Source organism: Mytilus californianus, unplaced genomic scaffold (assembly GCF_021869535.1).
Source record: "Mytilus californianus isolate M0D057914Y unplaced genomic scaffold, xbMytCali1.0.p SCAF_1, whole genome shotgun sequence".
NCBI lineage: Eukaryota > Metazoa > Mollusca > Bivalvia > Mytilida > Mytilidae > Mytilus > Mytilus californianus.
The window spans coordinates 82,063,009-82,088,309 of record NW_026262581.1 but is presented as its reverse complement, the minus strand read 5'-3'; the positions used below and the strand labels follow the sequence as shown (position 1 = coordinate 82,088,309).

The 25,301-nt window shown below is 31.5% G+C and overlaps 1 protein-coding gene and 1 long non-coding RNA gene across 4 annotated transcripts in view; one reads left to right on the top strand and one right to left on the bottom strand.

Moving 5' to 3' along the window:
• The window catches only part of LOC127724696 (exportin-2-like), a 114,966-nt gene that overhangs the window by 2,878 nt on the left and 86,787 nt on the right, over positions 1-25,301 (bottom strand). For all 3 annotated transcript variants that reach the window (XM_052231779.1, XM_052231771.1, XM_052231764.1), the window contains exons 16-24: positions 22,533-22,672; positions 21,504-21,607; positions 20,871-20,968; positions 19,943-20,093; positions 18,627-18,829; positions 10,797-10,894; positions 10,314-10,399; positions 9,708-9,789; positions 207-350 (exon numbers count right to left, since the gene is read on the bottom strand). In XM_052231779.1, the coding sequence (XP_052087739.1) occupies positions 207-350; positions 9,708-9,789; positions 10,314-10,399; positions 10,797-10,894; positions 18,627-18,829; positions 19,943-20,093; positions 20,871-20,968; positions 21,504-21,607; positions 22,533-22,672 (1,106 nt within the window). The remainder of the gene's footprint in view (positions 1-206; positions 351-9,707; positions 9,790-10,313; positions 10,400-10,796; positions 10,895-18,626; positions 18,830-19,942; positions 20,094-20,870; positions 20,969-21,503; positions 21,608-22,532; positions 22,673-25,301) is intronic.
• Positions 11,687-17,873, top strand: LOC127724788 (uncharacterized). The gene is made up of 4 exons (XR_007992698.1): positions 11,687-11,870; positions 12,933-13,004; positions 13,762-13,807; positions 17,710-17,873. It is a non-coding gene; the product is annotated as an uncharacterized LOC127724788 (long non-coding RNA).

Here is a 25,301-nt window from a genome sequence, read left to right as displayed (position 1 = left end):
CCTGTTGTTCAATCTTATATAGACTATTACTTGTGTTATATCTTTTAACCATGGTGTTGTTTCTTATTTGACTTAGTGTCCCCTTGCTATCTTTTTACATTTATAAATACTGAAGAAAATTCATTTTATGTTCTGAGGAGTTCAATTTAAACAGAAATCAGTTTACAGGTTTTCATTGTAATAAGTAATGTTTGAAAAATACTTACCACATAGCGTTGTATGTTGAGAACATCAAAGACGATTCAGTTAAAACATTTGTTACACCTACAGCACATATTTTCCTTTCTAATGATCCAGATACTTTCTGTAAATCTTGTAAAAATAATTTCTCTATCACCATTCCAAACATACTGAAAGATTAAATACAGATAATTACTGTTATAGAAAAAACATTGCTTAAAAACAATTTGCTGAGTAGCTTAAGAATGCCCAGTTCTCGGATAGGATAATTTGTATACTTATGCCATAATAAAAATATTCCTCTGTTCTCATACAACTAAATAGGTATGAATGAGAAAACATATTACAAAAAATACACACCCTCTTCTGTGATGTGGTAAATAATCTTTATTGACAAATGAATAGTTTTAAGCAGTTTTATTGACAGGTATATTCACAGATTAACATATTAATTATCAATAATAAATAAAAACACTAGATTTGTAGCTTGGTGTATTTTGGAGGAATATTTACTCACTTGTCAGGACTGGGCAATATTTACAGCTTGAGATACATTATAGACTATGTCTTGCTTTAAATTGTCTTTTTACTTTTATTATAATGTTGTGTTGCTATCCGAATGATATGTATCCCTCAATCTCTTAATATTCAGTGAATTTTTAAGGGAAGTTGATTCTGTCAGCTGTATAACCTTCCCTAAAAAATTATACTAAAATAAAATGCTTCGCTGGGGCGCAGCTTGATACGACCGCAGAGGTTGAACCCTGAACAGTTGGGGCAAGTATGGACACAAAATTCAAGCTTGATACAGCTATGACTTTGGATTGTCATTAAATATTTGACACAGCATAGGTTTCTGACACAGGATGAATGTGGTGTAAGAACTGGAAAAAATTTAATTTACCTATTATGGTGGAATATCCATAAACTAAATTGTTTGTTAATTTCAATATATCAAAGAATATGTAGAATTCAATGTTTGATGTAATGTAATAAAGTTGAAATTTGGACCGTTTTTGTTCAATGTGGACCAATTTGGTAACATGTATAAATAATCAAAAATCTAAATACATGGGAGCCCATTTAAATACATCATAAAGGTATTAAAATAGAAAGTGACATCATAGTCATGGCTAAAAATAAACAAAAATCCTTAATCAGAAACATTTAAAGTAATATCTAAAAATAAAATTCCTTTGTAACCATAAAAGCCCATTTAAATACATCATAAAGATATTAAAATAGAAAATGACATCATAGTCATGGCTAAACATAGCAAAAAACCCTTAATCAGCATCATTTAACAGTAATATCTAAAAATGGAAATTACATCATAAAGGTATTAAAATAGAAAATGACATCATAGTCATGGCTAAATATAAACAAAATCCTTAATCAGCATCAGCAACATTTTATAGTAATATCTAAAAATAAAATTCCTTTGTAACCATAAAAGCCCATTTAAATACATCATAACAGATATTAAAATAGAAAATGACATCATAGTCATGGCTAAACATAGCAAAAACCTTAATCAGCATCATTTAACAGTAATATCTAAAAATAAAAATTTCTTTGCAACCATAAAAGTAAAATAGAAAATGGCATCATAATCATAGCTAAAAATAAACAAAAATTTTTTTTATTGACAAATTTTAAATGGAGTTTATTATACTAAAACAATAAATTTGCAACCATAAACATGATAAAACCCCATTTAAACACATCATAAAAGTATTAAATAATTCAACTACATCATAAGGCTATAAAAATAGAAAATGACTTCATAGTCAAGGCTAAAGGTAAACAAAAAACCTTCATCAGCAAAATTTTATATTGGCAAATTTCCAATGAAGTTTATTACACTAAAATTGTTGGCAAATTTCCAATGCATTTATTAACAATACAGTTATTGGCAAATTTCCAATTTACATAATTTAAAAGCAGTGTAGATGAGATATTTAAATGAGTTTGAATTACCAACCTTACACTGCTTTTAAATAATGTTCTTTACTCAATTATTTGTCTATTAAAATGGAAACCCTTGTTTTTTAACCTTTTTTCCCCTTATTCCTTAAACATAAGAGCCATATCCACCCCCCCCCCCCCCCCAAAGCCAATTATTACTTTCCAATGTAACCTAAATTTCCAATATACATAATTTTAAATTTCAGTTCCTCATGATATATAACCGTATCATTATTATTTTCTTTCATATATAAATCTGAAACAACCATCTTTAAATGGAAAATTTTAATGAAAAAAAAAGGAAAAAAAAAAATCCTACCCCCCACACATTTTTTCAACCCCCTTTTGATTCATCATCCCCCACCTCAATCACAACCTTCAATTTGTGGTATGGTACATTGCAATACAATTTCACAGAGATCCATACACTTGAACACAAGTTTTTGTTGCAAACTAAAAAAATCCTTATTTTCGACCAATATTTGGCCCCTTATTCATAAATGTTTGAGCAATTAACCCCAAAACTCAATTCCTACTTTCTCTTCGTGATAAAAAATAACTAACTTAAAATGTAAATTTTAAACAAAAAAAAAAGGAAAAAAAAAAATTACCCCTTTTTTGACCCCCGCCCCCCTTATGATTCATCACCCCCACCCCCCTTTCCCCCCAAACCAAGCTCAATAACAGCCTTGCCTTTGTGGTATGGTACCTTGTAATACAATTTTAGAGAGATCCATACACTTGAACACAAGTTATTGTCTAGAAACTAAAAAATGCTTATTTTAAACCCCTTTTTAGGCCCCTTATTACTAAATGTTTTAGGCAATTACCACAACACTCAATTCCAGCTTTCCCTTTGTGAAATGGAACCTTGTAGTAAAATTTCAGAAAGATCCATACACTTATACACAAGTTATTGTCATGAAACTAGAAAAATGCTTGTTTTTTGCCCCCTTTTGGCCCCTTATTCCTAAAATTTTGAGGCAATTAACCCCAAAATCAATCCCAGCATTGACCCTTTGTGATATGGAATCGTGTGGTACAATGTCAAAGAGATCCATATGCTAACACACAAGTTATGTCTGGAAGTTACAAAAATGCTTATTTTCGGCCCCTTTTTGGCCCCTAATTCCTAAACTGTTGGTACCATAACCCCTAAAATCAATCCCCACCTTCCTATTGTGGTATTGAACCTTATGGTAAAATTTCATAGAGATCCATTCACTTAAACTAAAGTTAGAGTGCGAAAACCATTGTGTATTCGGACGACGACGACGACGACGACGACGACAACGATGCCAACGTCATACCAAAATACGACCTCAAAATTTTTTTGCGGTCGTATAAAAATGACATCATAATCATAGCTAAAAATAAACAAAAATTTTTTTTATTGGCAAATTTTAAATGGAGTTTATTATACTAAAACAATAAATTTGCAACCATAAACATGATAAAACCCCATTTAAACACATCATAAAAGTATTAAATAATTCAACTACATCATAAGGCTATAAAAATAGAAAATGACTTCATAGTCAAGGCTAAAGGTAAACAAAAAACCTTCATCAGCAAAATTTTATATTGGCAAATTTCCAATGAAGTTTATTACACTAAAATTGTTGGCAAATTTCCAATGCATTTATTAACAATAAAGTTATTGGCAAATTTCCAATTTACATAATTTAAAAGCAGTGTAGATGAGATATTTAAATGAGTTTGAATTACCAACCTTACACTGCTTTTAAATAATGTTCTTTACTCAATTATTTGTCTATTAAAATGGAAACCCTTGTTTTTTAACCTTTTTTCCCCTTATTCCTTAAACATTAGAGCACACTAAAAAAATCCTTATTTTCGACCAATATTTGGCTCCTTATTCATAAATGTTTGAGCAATTAACCCCAAAACTCAATTCCTACTTTCTCTTCGTGATAAAAAATAACTAACTTAAAATGTAAATTTTAAACAAAAAAAAAAGGAAAAAAAAAAATTACCCCTTTTTTGACCCCCGCCCCCCTTTCCCCCCAAACCAAGCTCAATAACAGCCTTGCCTTTGTGGTATGGTACCTTGTAATACAATTTTAGAGAGATCCATACACTTGAACACAAGTTATTGTCTAGAAACTAAAAAATTCTTATTTTAAACCCCTTTTTAGGCCCCTTATTACTAAACGTTTTGGGCAATAACCACAATACTCAATTCCAGCTATCCCTTTGTGAAATGGAACCTTGTAGTAAAATTTCAGAAAGATCCATACACTTACACACAAGTTATTGTCATGAAACTAGAAAAATGCTTGTTTTTTGCCCCCTTTTGGCCCCTTATTCCTAAAATTTTGAGGCAATTAACCCCAAAATCAATCCCAGCATTGACCCTTTGTGAGATGGAATCTTGTGGTACAATGTCAAAGAGATCCATATGCTAACACACAAGTTATGTCTGGAAGTTACAAAAATGCTTATTTTCGGCCCCTTTTTGGCCCCTAATTCCTTAACTGTTGGTACCATAACCCCCAAAATCAATCCCCACCTTCCTATTGTAGTATTGAACCTTATGGTAAAATTTCATAGAGATCCATTCACTTAAACTAAAGTTAGAGTGCGAAAACCATTGTGTATTCGGACGACGACGCCGGACGACGACGCCGGACGACGACGACGACGACGACGACGCCAACGTCATACCAATATACGACCTCAAAATTTTTTTGCGGTCGTATAAAAATCTGTTTAGATTCAGCATATCAAAGAACCCCAAGAATTCAATTTTTGCTAAAATCTAACTAAGTTTAATTTTGGACCCTTTGGACCTTAATGTAGACCAATTTAAAAAACAGGACTTACAATTAAAAATCTAAATACACGGTTAGATTTGGAATATCAAAGAACCCCAATAATTCAATTTTTGATGAAATCAAACAAAGTTTAATTTTGGACCCTTTTGACCTCAATATGAACCAATTTGATAGCGGGGCCCACAAATAAAAAATCTAAATTCATGGTTAGATTCAGCATATCAAAGAACCCCATATATTCAATTTTTGTTGAAATCAAAAAAAGTTTATTTTGGACCCCCAACTTGGACCAACTTGAAAACTGGGCCCATAATCAAAAATCTAAACACAAATTTAGATTCAGCATATCAAAGAACCCCAAGAATTCAATTTTTGTTAAAATTAAACTAAGTATAATTTTGGACCCTTTGGACCTCAATGAAGACCAATTTAAAAAACGGGACCCAAATTAAAAATCTAAAAACACGGTTAGATTTGGCATATCAAAGAACCCCAATAATTCAATTTTTGATGAAATCAAACAAAGTTTAATTTTGGACCCTTTTGACCTCAATATGAACCAATTTGATAGCAAGGCCCACAAATAAAAAATCTAAATACATGTTTAGATTCAGCATATCAAAGAACCTCATATATTCAATTTTTGTTGAAATCAAACAAAGTTTAATTTTGGACCCCAATTTGGACCAACTTGAAAACTGGGCCCATTATCAAAAATCTAAATACATGTTTAGATTCAGCATATCAAAGAACCCCATATATTCAATTTTTGTTGAAATCAAACAAAGTTTAAATACTCCTATCTTGGACCAACTTGAAAACTGGGCCCATAATCAAAAATCTAAACACATGTTTAGATTCAGCATATCAAAGAACCCCAAGAATTCATTTTTTGTTAAAATCAAACTAAGTTTAATTTTGGACCCTTTGGACCTTAATGTAGAGCAATTTAAAAAACAGGACCCAAAATTAAAAATCTAAATACACGGTTAGATTTGGAATATCAAAGAACCCCAATAATTCAATTTTAGATGAAATCAAACAAAGTTTAATTTTGGACCCTTTTGACCTCAATATGAACCAATTTGATAACGGGGTCCACAAATAAAAAATCTAAATACATGGTTAGATTCAGCATATCAAAGAACCCCATATATTCAATTTTTGTTGAAATCAAACAAAGTTTAATTTTGGACCCCAATTTGGACCAACTTGAAAACTGGGCCCATTATCAAAAATCTAAATACATGTTTAGATTCAGCATATCAAAGAACCCCATATATTCAATTTTTGTTGAAATCAAACAAAGTTTAAATACTCCTATCTTGGACCAACTTGAAAACTGGGCCCATAATCAAAAATCTAAACACATGTTTAGATTCAGCATATCAAAGAACCCCAAGAATTCATTTTTTGTTAAAATCAAACTAAGTTTAATTTTGGACCCTTTGGACCTTAATGTAGAGCAATTTAAAAAACAGGACCCAAAATTAAAAATCTAAATACACGGTTAGATTTGGAATATCAAAGAACCCCAATAATTCAATTTTAGATGAAATCAAACAAAGTTTAATTTTGGACCCTTTTGACCTCAATATGAACCAATTTGATAACGGGGTCCACAAATAAAAAATCTAAATACATGGTTAGATTCAGCATATCAAAGAACCCCATATATTCAATTTTTGTTGAAATCAAACAAAGTTTAATTTTGGACCCCAATTTGGACCAACTTGAAAACTGGGCCAAAAATCAATAAAATGCTTCGCTGGGCGCAGCTTGATACGACAGCAGAGGTCGAACCCTGAACAGTTGGGGCAAGTATGGACACAACATTCAAGCTTGATACAGCTCTGAATTTGGATTGTGATTAAATATTTGACACAGCATAGGTTTCTGACACAGAAAGAATGTGGTCTAAGAACTTCAATTTTTTTAATTTACCTATTATGGTCCAATGTCCAAAATCAAAATACATGGTTAGATTCAGCATATCAAAGAACCCCATATATTTAATTTTTGTTGAAATCAAACAAAGTTTAATTTTGGACCCCAACTTGGACAAACTTGAAAACTGGTCCCATAATCAAAAATCTAAACACATGTTTAGATTCAGCATATCAAAGTACCCGAAGAATTCAATTTTTGTTAAAATCAAACTAAGATTAATTTTGGACCCTTTGGACCTTAATGTAGACAAATTTAAAAAACGGGACCCTAAATTAAAAATCTAAAAACACAGTTAGATTTGGCATATCAAAGAACCCCAATAATTCATTTTTTGATGAAATCAAACAAAGTTTAATTTTGGACCCTTTTGACCTCAATATGAACCAATTTGATAGCGGGCCCACAAATAAAAAATCTAAATACATGGTAAGATTTAGCATATCAAAGAACCCCATATATTCAATTTTTGTTGAAATCAAACAAAGTTTAATTTTGGACCCCAATTTGGACCATCTTGAAAACTGGGCCAAAAATCCAAAAATCTAAATACATGTTTAGATTCAGCATATCAAAGAACCCCATATATTCAATTTTTGTTGAAATCAAACAAAGTTTAATTTTGGACCCCAACTTGGACCAACTTGAAAACTGGGCCCAAAACCAAAAATCTAAATACATGTTTAGATTAAGCATATCAAAGAACCCCATATATTCAATTTTTGTTAAAATCAAACTAAGTTTAATTTTGGACCCTTTGGACCTTAATGTAGACCAATTTAAAAAACAGGACCCAAAATTAAAAATCTAAATACACGGTTAGATTTGGCATATCAAAGAACCCCAATAATTCAATTTTTGATGAAATCAAACAAAGTTTAATTTTGGACCCTTTTGACCTCAATATGAACCAATTTGATAGCGGGCCCACAAATAAAAAATCTAAATACATGGTAAGATTCAGCATATCAAAGAACCCCATATATTCAATTTTTGTTGAAATCAAACAAAGTTTAATTTTGGACCCCAATTTGGACCAACTTGAAAACTGGGCCAAAAATCTAAAATCTAAATACATGTTTAGATTCAGCATATCAAAGAACCCCATATATTCAATTTTTGTTGAAATCAAACAAAGTTTAATTTTGGACCCCGATTTGGACCAACTTGAAAAATGGGCCCATAATCAAAAATCTAAACACATGTTTAGATTCAGCATATCAAAGAACCCTAAGAATTCAATTTTTGTTAAAATCAAACTAAGTTTAATTTTGGACCCTTTGGACCTTAATGTAGACAAATTTAAAAAACGGGACCCAAAATTAAAAATCTAAATACACGGTTAGATTCGGCATATCAAAGAACCCCAATAATTCAATTTTTTATGAAATCAAACAAAGTTTAATTTTGGACCCTTTGGACCTCAATGTGGACCAATTTAAAAACGGGGCCCAAAATCCAAAAACTTAATACACGGTTAGATTCAGCATATTAAAGAACCCCAAGAATTCAAGAATAAAACCCCATTGAAATTGATCAAGAAATAAGCAATTTATAGAAGTATCTTCTTTTGCACAATACTGTGCAATTGAATATTTCTTGCTATTGCGCAATACTGTACAATTGACAATTTCTTGCTATTGCGCAATATTGTGCTATTGGATATTTCTTGCTATTGCGCAATACTGTTAAATTGAAGATTTCTTGCTATTGCGCAATACTGTGCAATTGAAGATTTCTTGCTATTGTGCAATACTGTGCAATTGAAAATTGCTTGCTATTGCACAATACTTATTATATAATAATTTACACATCCTGTTTGGTGTGTATCTCCTACCATATCATTATTATTTGCTTTTAAATATAAATCAGAAATAACCAACTTAAAATGGAAAATTTTAAAAGAAAAAAAAAAGGAAAAAAAGAAAACCCCCCCCCCCAAATTTTTTGAACCCCCTTATGATTCATCACCCCCAAACTCAATCCCAGCCTTCCCTTTGTGGTATGGTACCTTGCAGTACAATTTCAGAGAGATCCATACACTTGAACACAAGTTATTGTCTGGAAACTAGAAAAATGCTTATTTTTGGCCCCTTTTTGGCCCCCAATTCCTAAACGTTTCGGGCAATTACCCCCAAACTCAATTCCAGCTTTCCCTTTGTGATATGGAACCTTGTAGTACAATTTCAGAAATATCCAAACACTTACACACAAGTTATTGTCATGAAACTAGAAAAATGCTTGTTTTTTGCCCCTTTTTTGGCCCCTAATTCCTAATATTTTGAGGCAATTACCCCCAAAATCAATTACAGCCTTCCCTTTGTGATATGGAACCTTGTGGTACAATGTCAGAGAGATCCATACACTTACACACAAGTTATTGTCTGAAAGTTACAAAAATGCTTATTTTTGGCCCCTTTTTGGCCCCTAATTCCTTAACTGTTGGTACCATAACCCCCAAAATCAATCCCAACCTTCCTTTTGTGGTATTGAACCTTATGGTGAAATTTCATGGAGATCCATTCACTTAAGCTAAAGTTAGAGTGCGAAAACCAATGTGTCTTCGGACGACGCCGGACGACGACGACGACGACGACGACGACGACGACGACGACGACGACGACGACGACGACGACGCCAACGTCATACCAATATACGACCAAAAAATTTTTAATTTTTGCGGTCGTATAAAAATTACAGTATAAAAAGTTGATTTAAACTTAAATTTACTTCATAATGAAATCATGTTTTTTTGTTTGCTTGCAAAAATATGCTGGATATTTAAGAATACCGTAAAAATTATAATTAACTTACTTAGCCTGAATTCCATCAACATTCTGGATGAGTGCATCTGCACCATACTGAATAGCAAACAGGCAGAAAAACAGAAGTAAACCTGAAAATTTAATTAACAAGTTCCATAATTTACATTTCTAAGAGATGGCACAACTTGAATGTGATTTTCACCCCTCAACAAGTATATGCGCAAAAACATGTGAAGTTTCTATGCCAATCTATCCATGCAAGATGTGATGTGCTTAACAATAAATGCAACTATTAAACCGAAAACTATACTAGTATTTCAAAGAATTACACAAAAGAGAAAGAATCAACATTTTGCAGTTAAAATTTCAACAATTTCTGTAAATTAAATGTAACATTAAACAAATAAGAGTTGTCATTTGATGGACAACTGATAACCCCATACTTATTGCAGCTTCATATATACATATAAATGCGTTTTGTTAAAATATACTTTTTCACTTTTTTGGTCTTTTGGAAAATGTTGTTTGTGCTGTATTTAGACCCCTCTAACAAGAAATTTGTTTTGCATGCACACATATAAAAAATTGCGGTTTTTATCCAACGCAATCATAGGTATGAACGTTGTTTTCAATTTAGACTTGTTTATATACTTACTTTTGATATACTTCGTTGTTTTTGAACTTGATAATCGTTGAAATAACAGGATAAATATATTTTTGACGTACTGACTCACAACCTCCCTGTAAATAACAAGTATTCTAGGTTTATTTCCTTATTTACTAATAAATACTATTAATAATCAAATGTAAATCACAAATATAGCAAACTTGCTACCATGAGACTAAATTGGTGGGTGCTTTACACACAGTGACAAATATTGCATACATATTCAGGATAATAAAATGTTGCCATTGGAATATATCTTGCTTTGTATTTTAACATGCAAAGTCTGGCTTTTTAACATCCTAGCTCACAAGGAAAGTTACCAAATCCATACATATTATTTTAACTTTGAGCCAATTTTCAGCTAACCTGTCTGCTTTTACTCCTACATAATCTGTGCCAATCGAGTTTGATTTGACAACCCGTCCTTTTAAGGCAAAAGTACTATCACAAAACTTCCAAGAATATACTTACTTTGGCATATGTTGTATAATGGAATTCAGTAGATAGAATCCTTCATGATCATTTGCTTTAGATGCAATTAATTTTTGAAAGACTCCAAGCAGGCCATTCTGCAAAAGATAAATAGGTACCAATACAAGTTCTATTCCAACAAACACAATGGTTATCTAAAAGCATTATTAAACAATCAATTTTAAATGCTGTCAATTCATAAATTTTAATGGATACCAATTTAAGTGGATTGAAGAAAAATCATATCTTCATGCATTTTTGATTTCATATGTTTCATTTTTATGGTTTTGCGTAAGTCTCATACAAGCATATATAAAATTTGAATTTTGTTCGATTAAAATGAATCCAAAGTACTTGAAAATGAATAACTTCAAATTATGTCCAATTATTTTAAACCGAGCTGCAAGGTGAAATCATTTCGTCAAGAAATTAAATTCTTGTTGCAGCTTGTGCAAATTTCAACCATATCCATTTCATGACATGATTTTGTTATATGTATGTGAACTGGTACTGGTTTGAAGTAGTTTATATCTAATAACTAGGCTATGCTTTTAATGTAGATCAACAGTAAGTACACATGGTAAAACCAAATGCATTGAAGGCAAAATAGTTTGTCATAAAGATATTACAACATATGAATACAGCAGTCTTGCTATTATTCCTCGAGTTCTATCAGGCCCCTGACTGACACCTTAGGGTGATATCTTCAGTAGGGACTCTGTTGGAACGTCACGTTAAAAAACCTATATCTGCCGCAATGTATTTTTTGCATTTGTAACGTTTTTGTAACTGAAAATAAAACAACTTTTCCCTCACTGTTGAAAAAAAAATAAAAATAGCTTGAGAAATTACGGTATCTGCGCTTTTAATTTCAGTAATAATCTTATATTTAAACGTGTTATATAAGCTTGCAGCAAAACTTTGAACTATGATAAGAGTTGCCGTAAACGTCAATTTTCAGCTATCTTGACAGACAAATGCATACCCTTTCCGTTCCTCGCGCTATTTATAGAAAGGTAAACAGACGACGAAAATTCACACGCAAATGCAGGCACAATCCAGGAATCTAATTTTGTAAGTATCTCGTGTAAAAGTGTAGAAGAAGGTAGGAAATTATTGATATTAAACACATTTTTTTAGGTTTTTTGCCAAAAATAAATGTTATTTCTAAAAATAACCGGGGGATCCATACTTTTCCTAAATCTAGAATATTTTCTTCATAAAATCATGTCGGATATATGTTGATCTGTTCTACGTGTGCAAGGCGCGATCCTGGTAAAGATGGTATGTTTCGTCTAAGAAAAGGAGAATAAAAATAGCCGTGAACGTTCACGACGTTACACACATGCACATGAAATGTTTTTCTCCGTAGATTCAGATCAGCATAAACAATGAAATCGGCGCTTCGTAGAAGTGTCTTCCTAGTTCACCAGTTTGATATCGGTGTTTAAAAATCATTTTTATTTAATATTGTGTTTCAATTTCGTCGTCAAACACGAAGAAACTATAGTATTACTCTTCACATTGGATGGATTTGATAATATCGATAGAATTTCTGGTGTTTTGTAATTTAAATATGGGTTAATTCCCTTTCCAGGTAAAACTATTTGAGGCACTATGCGGGATAATAAATAATAAGTACGCTTCATTTAGAGTCGGCTAAGTATTCAAAAAAGGACAAAACATAAACTCTAGTTTGCTTTTAACCGACATTATTTGATACCCGATGTACTGTATTATGTACATTTAGTTCAACTAACAGAAGGAATGTAAGAAACAAATGCAATACTTAATTGAATCAAAGACATATAATACAATATGTCTCTGATTGAATCTGTTTTGAAATAAAAAAAAAATGCTACAACATGTATTATCAAAATTGCATATGTTAATTTCTGAAAAATTTATTACTTCTGTTGCATAAAATTATTATTAAAGCACAACCACTGAAATTTTAAACTAGTTAACTAAAAGCAGCAACCCTTCTAGTAAATACAACTACTTGAAATAACGTCTGTAAATGAGCAAAGCAGTTAAATGCCACATATGTGAAAAAAATCATGCAATACACAAACTGTATTTCTTCTTTGAATAAGGGTAAATTACTTTATTATACATTTACTGTTATGTTCGCAGGTCACATGTTGAAATGATCGAGATATATAGAGTAATCAGAACTTTCAATATATGAATGACCTATGCAGTGAGGTAAGACTTTGATTTTTGTTCATGACCTAAGGGTTAACTGGGGCATTAAAATATTGTAATCCCTAGACTTCTACCGTTTCATTAGGAAAACCCTCTATAAAAAGTGAGGTGTCTTTTTGACTGTGTTGGATGTATAAATACACAGTCACATCCAGTTGGAATGGAGACTTTAAATATAATGCATTGAATGGAAATTGATTTGCTTTTTGAATATTAAAGAATCCTTGCAATAACTCATCACATTTCTGTTGTTGGTCTCTAACAAGGAAACATTTTGGCTTTTATCCAACATTTTAAGATTAATCGCTTATCAACTTCTGTTTAACAATTACTTATGTATCCATCACCTAATGCTATGTATAAAATTAAAAACAAGGCTTTCGGAAATCTGGAATAAGACTACATACATGTATGAGCATGCTATACCGTGTGATGTATTTTTAGTTCTCATAAACTTCCTGTTTACCAAATACTTATGGCAGGAGTATAATTTTCACATTGCAACTGGTTTGTAGTCCTGGATATAAATGAAATAATTGACACTAGACTTGATGCATGCAACAATCAATTATTCAATCAATCTTTTATTTATTAATATTATAGCAGTTAGTTTATTAAATGACACACACTGTTTTGATTGGACCAATTCATCAGGCTAACCACCTAAAATCCACATAAGCACACACACTTATTTTTGGTAAAAGCTAGGTATATATATGTATATGCAATATGTAGTGAGCTGTAATTTTACTTTCAGATAACAAAGGTGAAGACGTAAATCAAAAGATTCATAATTCTACAAGGTAAATATTATTTTAAAATGTCTGAATTATTTGTAGTATTTTAACATTTTAATGATAGAAGGTCTTATAAAATATTGACAACTGCTACAACCCAGAAATTTATCTTTGAAAGCGAATGGCCAAAATTCAACAATATTTGCAGTCTTCTGTAGGAGTGAAATAATCCTTTAGAACAGTTTTTAACAAATTAATTCAATGAGTTGAATCTAAAGAAAAAAAGGAAACTATTTTCATCTCTTTGGAGTTAATGTTTAATGCAGTTTGTTGTCCTTTATTTCATGAATGTGGTACAATAAAAAATGCAATTTAAAATAATGTCATGTAGTAAAATATGTATCGTACATGTAGTGGAACATCCTCTTCTTCTTGATTTTAGAAATATGTATCCGCAACTACAAGCACTTGGGTACAAGTTCTGTTTAGGAATAGCTGCACATTTGATAATTTTTAGCTCTTTATCTCAAGGACAGTGCCTTACTAATGGCATGGTTCTTGAATTGAATAAACTTAAGGAGTCACTGAGCGTTACAAACAAGTTTGTATATGTTTGGTGTTGTCAACTTCTTGGTATAGATCTGGACATGTCCAAAAACAGTATAACAAAAATGAACAAATCTATAAAAAATATTAGAATTAAAGAAAAAAAATTGCAAAAATCAGCAAGTAGTTTGGGGAAAGATAAACTTGGCAAATTTCTTCATGGCAAGTTTTTGCAATATCCAAATGAGCAACCACACAAAGTCTCTGAAACTAAACTATTAAAGACAGAATTGACAAAACAAGTCAACAGGTATAACAGCTTAATGAAACAAAACACTCTACTACAGAAATCTTACAGAAACAATATTCAGAATATGTTCAGTATGAAAAGAAAATTGCTTGATTTAAAGCATAGTTTTGCAAACAGATCAAAATCAGAATTTAAATTACTAAAGTCAAACAAAATACTGAAGAATTCAGCTAAACATGCAGAAACAAGTATGAAAGCAATGCAAAAATGTTTACAAAATGAAAAAGTACGGATCAGATATATGAATAATATAACACGGATGGAAAAGAAAAGAACAATAGAGAAATGTAGATATTGGGAAAACATTGCACAAAAAACAAGATACATAAAAGATCATTTACAAGCAAAACATGAGACTGAAGTAAAAATGTTGCAAGACCAGATACTTAATATGAGACAGGAACAAAAGGCAAACAAACATGAAATAAATAAAACTAAAGATGAGTTGCATTTCGTGTTGGATAATTTGAATGAAAAAAAACAGGTAGACTCGACTGTACCGGCACCTAATGGGAAATACACTTTTTCAACAGATACTAATTTATGCATCATGGAATTGTTGAATGCAAATGTCGCCTTTGAGAAAGTATCTTGTGTCATGTCAAGTGTCATGAAACTATGTAATGTTGACTGTAGGAATAACATTTTTCCAAAGAAGGACTATGTCTCAACTATCAGTGCAACAAGACTGTTTGTAAGTCAGGCTCATGCAGCAATTGTATGCTCTGAACAGGAAAACCAGACTTTATATACAGACGAAACAAAGAAAAACGGCCAACCATATGGGGTATTTGTCACGACAAATGAGGACAAGAAGCCATTTCTTTTAGGGTTACGTCAAATGTCAAACAAGGCTGCACAAACACAACTCGATGTATTTAAGCAAATCTTAGGTGATATTGAGTTGCGATATAATCAGGTGACAGCTAATGAAGTAAATAATCAATTGTCTATCAAAATTCTTCAAAATATAAAATGTACCATGTCAGATAGAGCTGCTACCCAGGTATCATTCAACCAACTCCTAGAAACTTATAGATCATCCATGTTACAAGAACATCTTGAAAATTATCACCTGTTGCAAGAACCTGACCAAATGTTGCTAAGCAAAATGTACAATTTCTTCTGCGGTTTACATCTCCTAGTTAATATTGCGGAATTAATGAACAGCGTGTTCAATAATTTCCACAAAGATCCCCCAGAAGGTACTGAACATCCTGAAATAAGTCTTAAAGGCGAGTCCTCCGTTTTAAATGCTGTTAGGATTACAAGTAAAGCATTAGCATCAGGCGCAGATGAAAAAAACGGCTCATATTTGGAATTTAAAACCTACCTTCAACGTCAACATATCAATAAGTATGAAATCAAACCTTTTCTCGGAAACCGCTTTAATGTTGTCTTCCACAATGCAGGAGCCATATACCACTTGAGAAATCATATCATTAATTTCTTGGAAAATGTTAAAGGCGAAGGAACGCCAGGTAAACTGAATCAGCTGCTAAAAGCCGTACTCTCTTGTGTGCAGAATGACACAATAATGGTAGGATGTCGCGCTCTTGGGCTTTTCAATAAATTCATTACCTCCCCATTGTGGAAAATACTTGAAGGGGATATACATATATTGCACATGAACCAGAAGTACCAACATTTAGTTAAATTTCTTGAAGATATTTCAACTGAAGTTGAGAAAGTTAAATTGTTCATGACAGGAGAACTCATACCATTTCCATCTGTTGATGTGAAAAAAGATGACATTTGGGCATCTCTTGTTCGCGATCACAATGATGAAACATGCGCTGCTTTTTTGATACAGATGTGTTCTGCTACTAGCAAGGCTTTGTCACAAAAAGTTAAAGATCATCTAGAAGATGGCCAACATACCAAATATGGTGTTGATTCCAGCACAACTTTCAATTCTGTCTTGCCACATAATAAATTACCAGAATTTATTTTTGGTCATTTAGATTGGTTAATTAAACACAGGCCCAATGCATCTCGACTTGCAAATGAGGCGCACATAGTTTACAATGTAAATAAAACGGGTGCATGGCTAAATCAGCAGACCGAACAACATGTCCAGGAACTTATCAATACTTCAAAATTGAAAATTAAAGAAATGAAAATAACTGAAAAACAAAGACTGTCCGATTTAAAAAATGAACTTGAAAGAATAAGTCGAGAGAAAGAAGAGAAAGCAAGAAAACTTCTGTTAAAGAAATGTAATGAAAAAAAGAAACTTGTAGAACACATTATAAAATTAGGACTTTGGGACAATGCAAGAAAAGTCGATCAAGAACTGACAAAAATTAAATTTTTAAAGAACAAAAGAGAAATTTTAAAAACTCAAATAAAATTTAGGCAACTTGTATTAGAACAACCTGGTGAGAAAACCTTGTTCCAAGTTTCTCAGGTGAATAAAAAGCCAGTCACTATTTCCCAGTTGACAAAAAACTTGAAAACATTGATTAAAAAACTAGGTAGTGCAGCAGTTCCTACTCAGATCTTGGAACATACTATCGCTGAGGATTTACATGATTTTGGTAAATCATTTTGTTCATAAAAATAAAGTTTCTGAAAGTTTAGAATAATTTATTACCATCAGCTTATATTACTTTTAATAGAATACATTGTATTTTTCAGAAAATTACTGAAAAAACACTTTGCTTAAAATATTTTATTCTAAACATTTCAATAAAATCTTTTAGTATTTATTTTTGAGTGTTTCTATGTTGATGTTTATGTCTTGAATGAAACTCAGCTAGTTTGTTGTGCAGTTTTCATAATATTTTTTTTCAAGATTTATAGATTTGAATTAATTACATGGTAATGTTGACAAATTTACATTATATAAGTCAACAACAGAAAACAATATTGGAAATTGTTTTCAAATTTTGTATTTATCAGAAATAAACAAGAACATTTTTATATATCCTTTGATCCTCCTGAATATACATGAAATATTTGCCAATGGACAGCAATGTATAATTTTTGCAAGATAAATTTTCCTGTTTTAAAAGATATGATGTATAAAATGATAAAAAGTGTATGTGTTTGTTAAAAATATATAAGTATAGAACAAATGGTAATTATTTGTACTATTTTATACTTTCAGGTGGTGCTGCTGAGCAATAAGATGGACCTAGCAGGCTAGCTATTTGATGGTGGAACTTTTTTATTGAGACTAAATGTAGAACATTGAAAAAAATTATTTTGTCATTTCTTTGTACATGTTGTATAAAGCCAACAAAAAACCAAAATAAAAGCATTTAAGTCTGAGATTTTAGTATGATTTTATCTGTTCTAGGCAAACAAGGCATTCATGATGAATTGCGTTTATATTGAATTACTTCCCTTTTTCACTGCTGTAATACCTGCCCCTGTATGTTCTCAAGTTTTATAATGATTAGAATTGTTTTATTTCAACCCAAACAGTTACAATCATTTACCATACTTTAACTGTTTAAGTAGTGAAACAACCACTGTCCTGCTAAATATGTTCAAGTTTTTTACAATGGCCTTTTATCTTTCATTTCATTATCATAATCTCTCTATATGTCATTTTTTAATCATTTAAAAAAGCTGATGACCACAACATAAGATATTAGTACACAGAAAAATAGTTTTAAAGTCAATGTATTCAAGTGATACACGTTTTTACACATTTTGTACATGTACATTCAGTTTTGCATTAAGGATAGAAATTTGGCAGAAAAAAATTGTATCGTAATCAAAGGCCGACACGTGCTAGGGGTCAAAGGTCAAATGATTGTCTGAAACAATGTACGTTAAATTTCTTCTGCAATAGGGTACATTCAAATAATACGTTGATATTAATTATGAAATACTTCTATATAAATCCCACAGAGTCCCTATCTTCAGGACTGATAATGGAAAATGATATGTACTAAACTGTATGTGTATCTTTGAAAATAATGGTAAACTGTAATAAAATGTCACAAATGTTCAAAATTAGGTATTTATCCATGCGTTTGTTCAGATGATATCTTTGGGAATATAATTTATACATACCACATTTTCGACAGGGATTTGTTTTGCACCCTTTTCAATGTAAGCTTGTATTAATCTGACTAGAGGTGGTATATTTCCTGGTCTTTCCCACAGAGCTGGAGCTAACAGGTGTGGAAACAATGCCATGTATGTATCAGGAACTGTCCCACTAGTGTGGTAGTCAATCAATAAGGAGAGGATTTGGAACACATATGGAATAAATTCTGGAAATGAAAAAAAAACTTAAAAAAGTGAAAAGGAAAATCCTTCTTTTATTACCATGAGGAGCTGGAAATCAATTATGTTGTATTCATGATTTCCAGCTGCTGATTAGTTTTCTTTTACAGTCAAACCTCATTGTGTTGAAAATTTGGATAAGTCAAACTATCTAGTCAGTCCTGGTAAAATTCCCATTTGTTCAATGCTTTTCTAACCCAAGCAAGTCCAACTCAGTTTATTTGAAACTTTGTTAAGTCAAGTACATTCCGAAGAAAAATGAACATAAATTTACCCTGATGTGTCGAAGTTCGAAGTAGAAGACATTTGGAAGGAAAATAAAACTATCTAATTAATCGAAATACTAATTCAAATATTGAAATTGTACATTTTTATTGTGCATCAAAATCAGATTCCTCAATTAATTTTAAGTCAATCAATTTGTTTGCATAACACATTTTTCCCCCGAGATAATTATGGGACTAATTTATAGACCCAAACCCAGAAAATCCATTTTAAACCAAAGAATAATTAAACTGTTTTGTAAAAGATTAAAACTCAACTGTAGATGTCTTTCAGTTTTTTGTGTTGTTGTATTGCAGTCTAATTGACACTAACCCCCCATCTGCATTTATTCATATAAAATAAAAATTCTGCAAATAAACCTGTTAAGTTATTGCATTGTTATTTGAGTTCATGGCAGCAGGAGAAAAATCAACAATTCCCCCCACAGTGTCAATGACACTGTATATACAAGTGTGTTAGAGCTATTTCCTAATGCTTGTAGATTAAGACTTTGGTTGGTCTGCTTGCTTTATTTGTATTAACTTTGCTCAAGCAGTGATTAAGATTGACATCTGCAAACAATATAAAATAGGCAGAGTTAAACCTGTATACATTATACCTAAATTTGATTGGATGATATCCTGGTGGTTAGGAACACCCAATTGTGCATGTAAACATTACAAGACAATGTTAGTAAGGTTTAACTCCGCCCAATCTATATTGTTTGCAGATGTCAATCTTAATTACAAACGTTTATACAACAAAGCAAGCAAGCCAACCAAAATCTTAATCTACAAGCATTAGGAAATTAGCTCTATGGTTAATGTGTTGCTTACCTTGAACATCTGCCTGCAGTATATCTGTAAAAGGCTTAAATAAGGCTTCTTCAAATGTAAATATAGCTTGAGGCTGGTGTTTACATGTTGTTCTAATGCCTATACATAGACACTCAAATAAATAATGATTAAATTGTGGCTTGCTGGGGTTCTGGAAATAGAAAAATTTACAAATAAAGTCATATGCAATATCAACAAGTACATTAAAAGATGATTCAAAGAATTTGAATTTAGTAATGTTTGGCATGATAGAGAAAATTATAATTCACTTAGCCTTAACAACGTGTAACAATGTTTCTTCCATCCTCCTAACTTTAATCATGTATTCAAAATAAGAAATATTACCTTTTGAAAAGTATTATGTGATAACAATAAAAAGACATTAGTCTATATTATACTGGAGTAAAATATCCTGGCTAATCATAAACCATGTCCCTTGTGAACAAAAAGAAAGATCAGAATGGATTGACAATACAGAAAATTTTGTGTTATAAACAGGTAACTGTTGTAACTTATCAACATTATAATTGATTGATTGTTGGTGATTAACACCACTTTCAGCACTAATAGATATAATGTGGCATTTACCTTTGTATAGTTTTAACATTACACAAACATAGATTCAGTCTTTGTCATGATACAATATTAGTAAGTACAAATGATGAATTTCCTGCCAAATTTAACAAGTACAATTAATTTAATGTTAGCAAGAATAGCGACGAATTTGTTTTCCCTCAGTTGATGGTATTTTGCTCTGTAAAGCTTTTAAATGTCAGTAAAGCAATACTGAATAAAATGTTACTAGTCAAATGTTTCGCATGCATGGTATATATATAAAACTTGCAGATTGTTCAGCTTTAAAAAATATTATGAAATCATCAAGAATTCTGAACTGTTGTTTGTTAATGAGAATTAACTACATACTTACTTTACTAACTTGTATTAACTTTTGTGTTAATACTCCCATGACTTGCTGTATAACAGTTAAAATATGTTCCTGTAATGCAGACATACTTCTCATCAAAGCTGAAAATACATAAAATAATCATACTAGATAAACAGAACTCATAAGGATGTGACTAACACCAAATTTAAACCAAATTTCAATTTCTCTATGATTCCTCATGACACTTGATGTCTATTCAAATTCATAAATGGTTTCACTGATCTCTAGTGTCTCGCCTGCTATTGTTGCTGTCAAAGTAAAAGTGTAATATTGATTGCACCAAAACAAAGTCCAATTATCAGTAAAATTACGAAAAAAACTGTACTATAGTGTTGTATAATAAAAATACTTAAGTACACATTTCATATCAACATCATAAGATGGCACTTATGCTTAAAATAAATTAATTTATGTTTTAATTGTGCACTGTGAATAAATAAAAGAGGTGCCATTGTTTATCTTTTTTTTATTTGCAAGTAAGTCCCTTTAATCTTCATGGACTTATGGTCAATCAAAAAAAAAAATAGTCCCTTTAAGTGGTTGTGCAATATGTTGCAGTTATAATTCAACTCTTTTGTTTTTCTGCTTTCATATTATACAATCAAGTATTTATACCTTTCATAATATATTCATTTTCTGCTGATCCAGGATGATTTAGTGCTTCTATTAACCCTGATATCAAATCTGTTGACAATGGCTGTATGTCTGCTAATGATATTCTGAAATTAACAAAATGTAAAACATATTTACCATAAAAAATAAAAATAAATGGGGAATGTGTCCATGGGACACAGATGATGCCCCCACTTGCATATATCGTTAAAAAGGGATTTAACTCAAGAACTGTAAAAGTGACTCAACCAAAATTTGTACTTGATCTGAGTTTTGTGGTAATAAGCATTGTGTATACGTTTCATAACATTTGATTGAGGCAAACTTAAGAAAGAGAACGGAAACGAAAAATTCAGCAATTTTTCTATTTGTAAAGGGGCACAACTCTAGAACAGTAAAAGTGACACCACCATAATTCATACTTGATCTGTGTTTTGTGGAAATAAGCATTGTGTATAAGTTTCATAACATTTGATTGAGGCAAACTAAAGTTAATGAACGGAATCCAATTTTGGGGCGTAAGGACAGACGTACAGATGGACAAGGGTAAAACTTAATGCCCCATCCGCTACGGCAAAGGCATAAAAAGTCTTAAATTCCTAAACTTTGTCATCCTTGAACCTATTCGAAATCATACTTTCAAATTTTTTATAAAACTGTGTCATGGCCATGTATTCAAAATTTCGATATTTTTGACTTGCCAATTTAACGTTTAGCATTAACATTAAATAAAAATTTAAGATCAAAATTCATCATCTAACAGTTGTTTCTCTATAATTCCGAAAGGAACAAGATTAGAACTTTCTATGTCGTAATATTTGAAAGTGTGATGAATGGACATATCTTTACACTTCCACCTTTTTGAGATAAGGGTAATATTACACCAATTAACTGCAATGTTGTTAGTGAACAAATATGTAGTTCATACATGTTAGTTTTTTTTTATTGCTGAAATGTCTAGCATCCTGTTTAATTTACTAAGGATGCAACCTTCTTGTTTATATAAAAATATAAATCTCAAATATTGCTTACGCTGCTGTTTTGCCATCCTGTGTTCGTACCATTAATAATCTTTCTATTGTGTGTGCTGCATAACTATGGACTACTAAGCTTGTAGCTTTTAATAATTTCATTAAACAAGGTAAACTGGCCACCAGGGCTTCCTTTGGTAACTGGAATAAAGATAAACAACTTAAACATACTCATTATGCTCTTGCAAGTTTGTTATTTTTCAGGCTGTTTTTCATGCAACACATTTTTTTTTATCCATTTTTAGCTTTAAATATTCATAAGGGGTTCTGCGGAACCCTGTGTCTGGCATGGGATTGCTGCTGTTACTGTAAAGGTGTAATGTTGACTTAAAAAGTGAGTCCATTTATCAGAAAAATACAGAATTTAAAACAAAATTCATACTTTTTCTCTAGATGCTATTTCTTGGTCTTGAAGATTAGCTTCTGTCCAAGTTTCATAACAATCCATGAAGGTTTACAAATTTTATCATGTCAAAAAAATTTAATCCCAAACTGTCTGTAAATGTTAACTGTACAAAATGAAGTTTATCTATCAGATAATTCTAAAAATGAAAAAAATAAATTTTCAAAGGTTTGCTTCAGACATTATTTCTTAGTCATTAAAAAGTTTTATAAAACCCAATGAAGGTTTGACAAAGTAATTGATGTGTAACAAACTTTAACCCAAGACTGTATCTACTTGTTAACTTTAAATAAAAAAAATGAAAGAACCTTAGTGTGCGCGCTCACATACCCCACGTCCCCACATTGTCATTGGAGAAATAAAATAAGTGCAAGAAAAAAAAATTGTATCAGAAAAAAAAATTGAATCATAATTTCCTGTCAATATGCACATCTACATAGTATGTCCTTATTATCTACAGTTTCATGAAATTCTGTTATGTGGTTTGAGAGGAGTTGCGATGACAAAAGGTTGCAGTAGTATATTGGGCAAATAAGTTCAAAGGGGCGTAACTCATGGAAAAAAAATTGAATCGTAATTTCCTGTCGATATGCACATCTACATAGTATGTCCTTATTATCTGAAAATGTTTCATAAAATTCTGTTGTGTGGTTTGAGAGGAGTTGCAATGACAAACTGTTGCAGTAGTACATTAAAGTAAATAAGTTCAAAGGGGCGTAACTCCTAGAAAAAGAATTGAATCGTAATTTCCTGTCGATATGCACAACTACATAGTATGTCCTTATTATCTAAAAAGGTTTCGTGAAATTCTGTAGTGTGGTTTGAGAGGAGTTGCGATGACAAGAAACAGGACTGACGGACGGATAGACAGATGGGTCAAAAACATTATACCCTCCGCAACTCGTTGCGTGGGGTATAATAAATCCATTTATCAGTAAAATATGGAAAAAATGAAAATAAATATTTTCAAAATTTCGCTCTTGATACTGTCTTTTGGTCATAAACAAGCTTCTGTCCAAATTTAATAAAATTCCATGAAGGTTCATCAAAGTTATTGATGACTGAAAACTTTAACCTCAGACTAAATATGAATGTTAACTCTACTTGTTAACATTAAAAATACTAAGTCCATTTATTAGTTAAAAATGGAAAATGAAAATAGATATTTTCAAAATTTTGCTCTGGATACTGTATTTTGGTCAAGCTTCTGTCAAAATTTTCTAAAATTCCATGGAGGTTTGACCAAGTTATTGATGTCCAAAAAAACTTTAACCACAGACTGAACGTAAATGTTGACGCTGCTGATGCTGGAATCTAGGATCGCCATGTCTCGCTTTTGTGAAATAAATTACCAAGGCTTGACAAAAATGTACCATTAGTAAATTAATAGTTAAGAAGGTCTGACTCAACAACAAAATTAACAAACATTGACTAATTGTGAAAGGTACTTTTTACTGCTGTGCAAAGGTATTAGAATCAACATAACAGATACCTCTTCTCGAAAAGGTGCAGTTTTCAATGAATGAGTGATTATTCTGTTTCCAATAAATGTTTTTTAAGATACAGCAGTCAATAATATAATTTAACATATCATTTATTTTCAAATGAGAGTCCAACCTAGAAAGACCAGATTTCCCAGAGCAATGTATGATAACCCTCTTTGATGACTTTAAATACAGACAGCTCATCATAGCAGACTGTGATATGTATTATAACCATCACATCAACAGTCGCTACAATGGACTATAAATATTCTCCCAAAACTGTTTCCCCATCACATCAACAGTCATGACAAAAAGAAAAGGTTTATCCAAAAATTTCCGACATAAAAATCCTACAACTCACTACCTGTCTCTATATAAGATTTATAAGTGGACAAAAACATCAAATTATATGCAGAGTATCTGAGCATTCGAACCTATTCACAGATTCATCAAGTTTCAGTTTTATTGTAAAACCAGATAACAAGACCTGTTATGCCAAATCTATAGGGGGAAGAGTAAATGATTTTTTTTTACCCATGATGAACTATGAACTTCAAACTTCATAAAAGCACAAATAAACCACTAAATATTTGTTGTCCAATGAAACTATAAATCTTACCCAAAATTATACCAAACAAGAATGTGTCCATAGTTCACGGATGCCCCACTCACACTATCATTTTCTATGTTCAGTGGACTGTGAAATTGGGGTAAAAACTCTAATTTGGCGTTAAAATTAGAAAGATCATATCATAGGGAACATGTGTACTAAGTTTCAAGTTGATTGGACTTCAACTTCATCAAAAACTACCTCGACCAAAAAGTTTAACCTGAAAAACTTTAATCTGAAGCGGGACAGATGGACGAACGAACAAACGAACGC